This window comes from Drosophila miranda, chromosome 4 (assembly GCF_003369915.1).
Source record: "Drosophila miranda strain MSH22 chromosome 4, D.miranda_PacBio2.1, whole genome shotgun sequence".
In the NCBI taxonomy this organism is placed as follows: domain Eukaryota; kingdom Metazoa; phylum Arthropoda; class Insecta; order Diptera; family Drosophilidae; genus Drosophila; species Drosophila miranda.
Genome location: NC_046677.1, coordinates 30280661 through 30290317, shown reverse-complemented (window position 1 = coordinate 30290317; position 9657 = coordinate 30280661). Strand labels below are relative to the sequence as shown.

Below are 9657 nucleotides of genomic sequence, written 5' to 3'. Positions count from 1 at the left end.
TTTTTTCACAGTCATTTGGGCACATAACAATCTTTCTCGTTTTTTTTCGTTCCATGCTGCTTTGTTTTTTGTTTGGGTCTCGTAGTGCCCATAAATATTCCGGCATTGTTTTGCTTTATTATTTTTATTGTTATTGTTTTCCCCCTCCTCAGATCCCACACCAATCCCCCCCGGCCCGTCAGGCGATGGCCTCTTCAGAATTTATGTTGATTATTTTTATGGCGCGGTCGCTTGGCGGCCAGTCGTCGTATCAAAAGCAGGAAACTAAAGCCCGGCAATATGTCAATATACGTATACCCATACGGGTGCACGGCTGTACGGCTGTAGGGCTGTACGGCTGTTGTTGGCGTCCGGCCGTGTTTAGCGTTTAACATGACAAATGGCCACGCCCTACGGCTTAGCGCTGGTGTTTCCAATGAATAGCAATTTATTCCCATACATATTTAAAACGGCCAACAAAAGCGGCCACCATAAAAGTGGCGGACAAGTTTTCGCAAATGTTTGGGAAAAGCCGGGCAGACAGTGCGTAAATGTTGCATAAAAGAAGAGTTGGAAATGGGCCACAATAAAACATTGAATTTTAGCAGGAGTTATCTATATGATTCTTGACTTCTTATTCTTATATCATCCATCAGTCAAAGAATTTCGAAGAATGCATCCTCCTAGAAGAGTAGTGTCTTTGGAAAACCTGTATCTTCGGTTCATATACATACATCTTGGATAATCTTAGATAGCCATTATGCATTCAGTACTTCAAAATACTCCCAGCTTGTCCCTTACCACCGCCCACACTCTCCATTAAACGTAGACATTTCACTCGGGCCCCGACCAACGCTCTTTGCAGCTCCCGGTGACGCATAAATTGCGTGAACAGAACCCACATACTCGTACTCGTATAGCGCATAGACACGCAGCCACGAAGATGACACATTAACAGGCATCCGCACACAATTTTGAGGTTAAGCCCCACACACTCACACTCGCACACAGATACTGGTACTCGTACTCCCCCAAACGCACACACACACACACACACACGCACCCCAACACAGAGAAAGAGGGGGACTGTGGGGTGGATGGCATCATGGTTGGGTGCATACCAAGTTCTGACTAAGCCAGGACCCCAGCAAGTGGCTTACCCAGCTCTGTTCCTGTTCCTCCTGGTGCTCCTTGGCGGTCCCTCCTTCAAGGCAGTGAAAACTCGTGCGTCTGTGGCACGACCCCGATGCTGAATGCTGATTCTTTGTGTTTGGATCTCTGCTTTTGCTATTTTAGTAGCTGGCTATTAATATTTTACTTTTCCTTCTTTTCGTTTTGTTAACTTGGCCCGTTTGCTTGTTTGTTTGCCGCACTGGCTGTCGCCCTGACGCCCTGACGCCCTTTTATTGTTGTTGGCCTTTGGAGCCTGAAGATCAACATTCAGAGATGTGGCACATAGTCATCCTTGTCCTTGTGCTCCTTGTCCTTGTCCTATTCGTTGTTGTCGTCATCGCTGCCATTAATACGCTTAACATGGGTAACATGATAAGCCAACAAGTGTGTTTGTCTAGGTTTTGACTTGATTTTGATGTGGTTCGCCATCTCCCCGTCTCCCAGGCCATTCCAGGGCTTAGCCTTGACTTGGTTTCCCCGAAAGATTACCTTCACTCGTATCCTTTTCCTCTTACGCCTTTATTTTGTGTAGAATTCGATTTTGCGGCATGTTAATGTTGCCAGATTTTCAATCCCTGAGCTGAAATTAATTGCAGTTCATTAAAAACATTACAAGTCCCCGTCCGACCGCACATGGAAAATCAATTAAAAGCGTCGTCAGATAACAAAACATTTGCACAGCCACCGCAAATCGTGGCCGCAAAAATATAGCACAAAAACATTTCCGAATTCTATTGCCATTCCTCAAACCCCCGAAAAAGCAGCCACACAAAAACCAAATGGGAAAACCCAATGCTGATCGTGCCAATATTAGCACTTTATTGTGGGTGTAATCACAAAGTCGACTAAGGGATACTTAGCCTCTAGTTTGAGTAGACTTTGTGAGGGAAATCCATCTGGGAAGTAGAATATAATATTGATTAAACAGAAGCTTAAAGCAATCATCATCGGGATATACCCCTAATACCTTATAAAACAAACCAAGGACAGTAATAAAATATAAATTTACAAAATGCATTTATGTCCCCAACAGATAGTGGAGCAAACCATTTGCACTTGTTTGCCTTTGGGGTAATATACATATTATAAATATATACAAGTGCCAGTATATAAATATATGTATAATCTGTACGGAACACAGGTACAGCGGCTCCATGGAGGAATACTTATATGTAGAGATAATCCCCAGACCCAGGCATGCAGACGTGCAGACACACAGACACACAGACACGGGGTAAACAAGCGACTGAACAGAACCAACACAGCATCGAAGCGACAAAAAACTACGAACAAAGAATGGGACAAATTTGCATTTGATGCGCGTTTTCCTCGGCACACAGACACTGCACACTCGTCCACCCACACAGACAGACAGACACACAGACAGGGGGGAGGGGGAAATCAGACCTTTGCAGGGCTGAAACCGAAATATAAAAAAAAACAACACCGATATACATAAAATATCGAGTTCAGCATGCAGAATTTTCTGAACTGAACTCTTTGTGGAGTACACGCTCACGTGCATCTGAAGTGCATAAAAATTGCATTCGGCTAAGGAAAACAACAAATATGAAAAGCGAGCATGTGTTAAATCTTTAAAAAGTCAGCGCGAGATTAAAATAAAATACATCCCAGAGCTGGGAATATGCAGCGACTGAAATGAATGATGAATAACTTAGCTTGACGGCTTTTAAGAACCGGAAAAGCACTGCCTCGACTTTAACTAAACGTGAACAAAAAAAAAAAAAACAGATGCTTACCTCGGTTCCCATCCTGCATCCCACTGCGAAGGGGAATGCGAATGATTTCCGTATCTCTCCCCTGCCAAGCATCCGACTGTGACCGGCATTCATCAGCAGATGCAAGGACACCTGAGTTTGACACACTTTCACTTTAAGCCAGTTGTAAAAGCGAGAAATTCACAGGATTAAGAGCCGTAATCCGACGCCTCCTCCAGCCATGCACCACCGCCCATAACCACCATTCCGGGTGGAGCGAACACAGTCCACTTGTGCAACGGAGCGTTTTGGCAGCGACTTAACAACATTTTGCATTCTGCCCCACTGTCATCAGCCGTTGTTGGAGAGTTGGAGGGATGCCTTTTCCTCTGTTGCAGATGCATCTGCAACGGCTGTCGTTGTTTCCGCTCCCGGCTCTGGGGGGCACATTTTGCGTAATCTTGTTAGATAATTACCGTGTAGGGGCTCTGTGGTTTCTCTAGCTCTGCTCTGTATGCTGCTCTGTCTCTATGTGTTTGGCAGTCCAGGTCGGTTGGCCATTTCAATTGCCTTGCCATCCAGCCAGCCAGCCATCCAAACAGCTGCCAATCCTCTGTAGTACCATGGGCGGTGCACCGCCCCAGTTTTGGGCCCCAACTCGACTGTCTCTGGCAGTGGAGCGATTAGCAGAGCCAGCTACCTTTATGACCAGCACCATGAAGGTCCTGAAGAACTTTCGAGGTCATTCACTGGTGCTTCGCAATAACCAATAATTCCTCGAATGTAAACCAATTCAGGCGCTCATAAAGTTATTTAAATTAAATGCTCGCACAATATAAAAATAATTTTGTTATCTAAAATCCCGGAAATGATTTTCCAGCCGGATATCCATTTCGTAATCAATTTTAAAGCTCGTATACACTACGTATACGTAATATATACGCATGAATGTATACGTGAACGTAATGAAGCGTCATGAATAATACAGAGCCTGGCGGTAGTCTTCAATTTAAATTCAAATGGTTCGACATCAAAAATACTGAAAACCAATTATGACCAAATGTCAGAAGGTTGCCAATAATCACCATTTTAATGCATGAATTTAGCTAAAAACTAATTTATTTATTGACCGATTGAGTTGCTATTTTCTTTTTCCGAAAACCATTTCCATTATGCAGTGTGCGTGGGTGTTAATTTTCATTTGAAGACCAAGTCCAGCTGCAGCTTTTCAAATGGCCATCAACGGTCTCGTTTTTGCATGCGTTTATTTATGCGAAATGAGCAAAAGAAACACCAGACCGGGGACGGCTGATGGATTGGGTGTGCAGGAGGAAATGGGCCGACTTTCTGATTGAATGGCGTGCGTTGCGTTTCTGCTCCATCGATTGGAAAACAATTATCACAATTATGATGAGAAAAAACTGTAGAAATACGAGATATTCTGTGAGGGTCACGCACTTAATTTGTTTATTGTTTTATATTTTTTGCTTTCCTTTTTTTTGTATTCTTGGGAAAACAGTTTTTGCACCCATTTGCCACTTTTACTTTTCCCGCTGCTGCCAATTTACATAATATAAATTTCAATTATCTTTAATGCGCTTAACTTCGGACTATGGCTCCCAAAAAAACGGGTGTTTGCGAATTAAACATTTCTAAATGATTTTTGCATACAATTTATGCGAGTTTTTTCATAGTCTTTTCATTTAATATATATCGTCTGCATGGTCTTACTCATTATTCATTTTCTACTCCACAGGTCTCTTCATATCCGGCATGCTAGTGCGCTCCTGCATGGTCCTGCGCCGGGGCTTCTGAAAATGTTCTATAAAAACCATATGGAAGATATTCTGTGGGACCTACTTCAAAGGTAGTCACAGGCCACAGCAAACCTGGCCAAGAAGGCGCGTACTTACATCCCAATTCTCGGCCTACTTGATCTGGAAAATTCTTTACAATATGAACGATCTTAGTCGTCCTAGAAAAACACTCAACAAAAATGGAATTTTCCAGAAAACTTACAATTTTAATGTAGATCTAATAAACGGATCAAAGCGCATATGAAACAGTATTCCCGATCATCCGTGGGGCCTTCTACATCAAAGGGACTGATTTCGGGAATCTTTCACATGGCTCGTATTCTTACTCTTTACAGATATAGCCCATTGGTTAAAAAAGGACCAAAATCTGGTAGCCCAACACCAAAGAAGGCCGCTACCAGGCCAAGATGCGGTGCTCGGTGCCTGTTTTTCCTGTCTTTCAAAGGTAATTATCCTGCATAACAGTGGGACAGGCAAGTAAAATATATATCTTTTTGTTATACATAGACTATTTTACTCACCATTAGATCAATGACATTGAGTAGGTCGACTTCGTCATACCAGTTAAACATTTCGATCATGTAAACGTAACAACAAAGGCACAAGTAGCAGTATAAGAGAAACCACAAAATTATCATATTGAAGACCTCAAATTTTGATGACCTGTATGGCTCTGGACACTAGATATAGATGTTACATATGAAGCATAGAAATACCGAAATTCCCAGAGTTTTTAGACTTTAAATCTTTAATTTATGATAACCATTCTTTTGAATTTCCCATGTATTCCGGCATTGAATAAATTTCGCCACAAGTACCATTGAGCATATTTCCCATTACCAACAAATATTTCTATACAAATAGAATTTCAATTCAAACATTTCATTCAATTAAACAAATTCCTCAAATTAATAAATAAATTTAGTTTAAAGTGTTCCCCGGCTGTAGTCCCCAGTGTTTATTTCATTTGCAATTTCAAATAGTTGACTAAAACTTTTGATTTGCTTACATTTACAATTTTAATAGTTTTTCAATTTTTCATTGAATTTGTATGACTTTCCCAGGGCCTCCGCCCCCGCCCCGTCTCCACCACCCTCACACCCGTCAAACTTTTGACGAGCAGGAAGCAATGGCAGGGAGCTATGTCAGGCTGATGCCAGGCGTTGGATGTTGCCAGAGCCTGGCCGCATAAATATTTTAGTTATTGCACACCAGACTTTGCTGTCACAGTGGAAACCCTTTTATAACCAGCGGCTGAAGGGAACCGCACCCCTTCCATACTTCCATGCCCACTACCGACTACCGAAAGGATGGGACAGCAGCAGCAGCTGCATATTTCGAATGGCCTAAGCGGCAAGCTGTTCATCCGGCTGGCGCTGGATTGTTAGCAGCTCCATGGTGTCCGTGTCGCCTTATGCCTAGTTGGCCAAGTTGGCAGCCTGGAACTGCAATGTTGACGCTGCTGTTGCATGGCAGAATAAACGAGGAGAGGTCCTGAAAAAATATATCCTTGATGCGGGCTGGCTGCTACTCCAGTGTCCTCAACATTGTTTTATAAATTGTTGCTGGTGCTGCTGGCCTCCTGTCGGCCTGTCTGCCTCTCTGCCGCCCCATATACTCGTATGTATATACTGTATGCCGCATGCTACAGTGCTACATGCTACAGCATGATTGGGGTCTTTGGTATTAATTTGTTGCCTGCACCAAAAGTGCTTAATAAATATTTTAATTAAGAAGAAGCACAGGAAGCCATCGGGTCAAAGCAGGAGCTGCAGCCTAGCTTCGATGCGGCTGGATCAAATTTGAGTGTCATGCAGGTCTTGAGGCTGGGGCCGAGCACCAGCCTGAGCATGAGATGGTGATGGAGTGGCAATATGTGGGCTGACTAATGACACACACGCACCCAAGGGTTACGAGTGGGTCATAAATGCCTTTGATGGATATATGAAATTAAAAATAGCAAAATGAAACTGAAGCAGAAAGATGGAAGATGAAAAAAGAGCTTCCAAAGAGATTTGTTCTTTAACAATATTTAACAATATGACTTAAAGTTTATTCAAATCTAATATTAAACTCAATCCAACTTTCGTCTTCAAAGTCTGGACTTAGGCAATGATTGAATAACTTTTCAGAGATTAGAAATTGTGATTTAATGAATCAGAATTTGAGTTTTAGTTTTGCCAAACGCTTAAATCTGAGACGAAAGTTTCCGCATGAAGTTGGCCAAAAATGTTCCAAAGTTCAAGTTTAGTCGAAAATTGCATAAACTCATTTGTATAATGCACACGCTTCCCCCTATCAACCGATGCCTGTTCCAGACTCAGACTCAGACCCATAACCAGGACCTGCCTCATAACCATCCCCATCCCCATTCCCATATCCTGCTACAGCTCCAGACTTTAGAGGGCTCCCGCTCATCTGCATATGCAACGGATGGCAGCGCTGAAAACTACGAGTCGAAAATGTGACCTGCCCCACCTCCGTGTCGGTGCTGGATGCGTAGGGGAACGGCTCGGCTGGGATGGGCTAAGAGGAGCTGCTGAAAGCAGTGGCATGGCCTGGCCTTGGGCGACATTTAGCACTCGCCACGTAGTGCGGCCACGCCTTTTCTCTCCGGGCCGGGGCACGGAACACGGCGGAGCTTAACTGTGACACATTTTACACATAATTTTCAACACCTAAATCCGCAAGTTAGTGCCAACCATCAGATTTTGCACACGTTAACACAAACATAAAGCGTTGGATTTTGGGTTTCGGGATTGCGGCTGCAGCCAGCTGAGGAGTGCGGGGGGAACGGCAACAGGACCATAAAGGACCAGCTGCTGGACAGGGTTTTGTGCATTTTAAAGTAACCAAGAAGCACTGCCAGCCGGCATGAGGAGGAGCCACGGGATTCTATCCCGACCGAAATGCTAAGCTTCCTCTGCAGCGAAAACAAAGACTGGCAAACGATTCATAGGAAAGTGGTCCTTACTGGAAAATTAGGTGTTCTGTCCATGGCGGTTACTGTACATCCAATGTCTGAGCAGACAGAACAGGTAGTAGACACCGTGAATATTGCTCAGAATATTGTTCTATAGATTCCTTAGAACCTGAACATGATGACAATAGATACAGTTCCAAAGTTGCTCTTTACAGAGCATGCATAATGCTTGTCTGTCGCGTCATGTTTCGAAGGACATGTACAGACGGGAGAAGTTGTTGCACCGAACACATGTGTTGAAGGTTCAAGAACAATGACTTCCTAACAGTTTTTATAGAGACATCATGTATTATAGATAGCCTTGTATAATATCGCTTAGGCAGTCACTGGAGAGATGGAGATATACCTCCCCCGCACTCACTTGGGCCTTGTGTTGGACCTTCTTTCTGCCTATTAAAGTTTAAAGACCGACCACACCTTCGGCTTCTACAACAAGCCTGGTCTGGTTTCGGAGACGTCGAAGTCTTGAACAGAAGAAGTAAGGAACCGACTTCCTCGTCCGACAGCTCCTGCAGAAGCCATTGCCAGTGATTGACAGTCTGGAGTGGTGTGTGCCCGGGATGGCTCGAGTAACTGCAGAGCCAGGCGTTGTACGGAGCCCTTGGCATGCGCTGAGCTCGGTTGAACTTGCTTAGACTGGTGACTATAGTAGCGTTTATCTAGTGAGTTACAGATGGTTTGCCATGAGCTCTTGATCGATATGAACTGCTGAGTCAGCCGTTCTGGTGTCTAGTAAGCCATTGGTAGTGTCTGCAGCAATAACGAGTCATCTCTGACACTTGGAAACATATAGTGTATGGCTCTCATTCCATTATGCCTTTCAGGTCGGGAAAATAACTTATTTCCTTTAAATATCAATTTATTAACAATAGTTTACAATTTAATTCGCCATCTTTTGATTGAGAAAGGCTTTCATTTGGCGTTTGCTGTCAATCCAGCTTATCTGTGACCGATTCCGCCAAGGGAAATGTGTGGTATCTACACAAACACCCATCAGAATATCGTAGCTGATGAAGCGAATCTTGGCGATGGGTGCCTCCACGTTGACATGCGAGAATACTAGCAAATGCTCATTGCTTAAAGGGCTACCATTGCACGCCTTCTTCTGGGGCTCAGCCTGCTTGAGACCCTTAAAGTCCCAGATGCTCAGCTGCCGATAATTATCCCCGGCCCCAATCACCAGTAGGCTATTGTCAAGGGAAAAGTCGATCGAGCGTATGGGTCCCAAGTGTTGGCCCAGGGAGCGGATCACCCACTGAGATCTAACGTCCCAGACAAGGGTTGTGTGGCTGGCGTCACCCGAGACTAGGTACAAATTGCAGTTTGAGAGAGCCAAGACGGTGACAGCCGACTTGTGGCCGCGCAAGACTCGCCACTCGAAACATTGACCAGCATAGTCCCAAATGCGAATGGCGCCGTTGAGGCAACCAACAATACAGTAATACGCGTATGCAGCAGGATGGAGCAGGCAGGCCGTAAGGGGTTCTTTGTTGGCCGCAGAGAACTGGCGGTAAGGACTGATGCTGTCCATTTTGCTGATTGTCACACTGCCACTGTACGAAGCGGTGGCAAAAAGGCCATTTGCTCTGAACACCACGCTGCGGATGGGCCACGAATGGCCGATATAGTTGAACAGGATGCATCGGGAGCTCAGACACCACAGCCGCACGGTGAAGTCCATCGCGCAGCTGACGAAATATTTACATTTTTGACAAAATGCGCCGTCATAGAGTGGCCCTTCCAGCCCCCGCAGCATGAACTGATCATCCGAGTTGGAGGGATGCATCATCACCTGTTCCACCTCCGACCCATTCGACCGGGAAACAATCAAATTTAGCTCGAACATGTAGATCACGGAGTCGCTCGTGCCCAGGGCCATCATGCAAAGCCTATCCGAGAAAATCGCTGTGACGACCTGCTCGTTGATAGCCGCGACTGTGCACAGGAAAATGGTGGCCTTCGGGCTCTCCTTCTGGGTTCCCTCCAT

General features: G+C 44.7%; 1 protein-coding gene and 2 long non-coding RNA genes across 9 annotated transcripts; 1 reads left to right on the top strand and 2 right to left on the bottom strand.

Annotated features, from left to right (window-relative positions):
- Positions 1-1157: 1157 nt before the first annotated feature.
- LOC108161581 lies at positions 1158-5301 on the bottom strand. Of its 7 annotated transcripts, none has more exons than XR_004473138.1 (5): positions 5209-5301; positions 4890-5141; positions 4731-4817; positions 2913-4681; positions 1158-1732 (listed from the first exon to the last, which is right to left on the bottom strand). It is a non-coding gene; the product is annotated as an uncharacterized LOC108161581 (long non-coding RNA). The 7 variants fall into 7 exon arrangements; XR_004473140.1 differs by having other exon boundaries at positions 2913-4678; XR_001775480.2 differs by having other exon boundaries at positions 2913-4692; positions 4784-4817.
- On the top strand, positions 4824-5307 carry LOC117189071. The gene is made up of 3 exons (XR_004473136.1): positions 4824-4951; positions 5023-5132; positions 5215-5307. It is a non-coding gene; the product is annotated as an uncharacterized LOC117189071 (long non-coding RNA).
- A 3243-nt stretch (positions 5308-8550) lies between these two features.
- On the bottom strand, positions 8551-9657 carry LOC108161308 (transcription initiation factor TFIID subunit 5-like). The gene has a single exon (XM_017295528.1). It carries the CDS (start codon positions 9655-9657, stop codon positions 8551-8553), a length of 1107 nt encoding a protein of 368 aa, XP_017151017.1.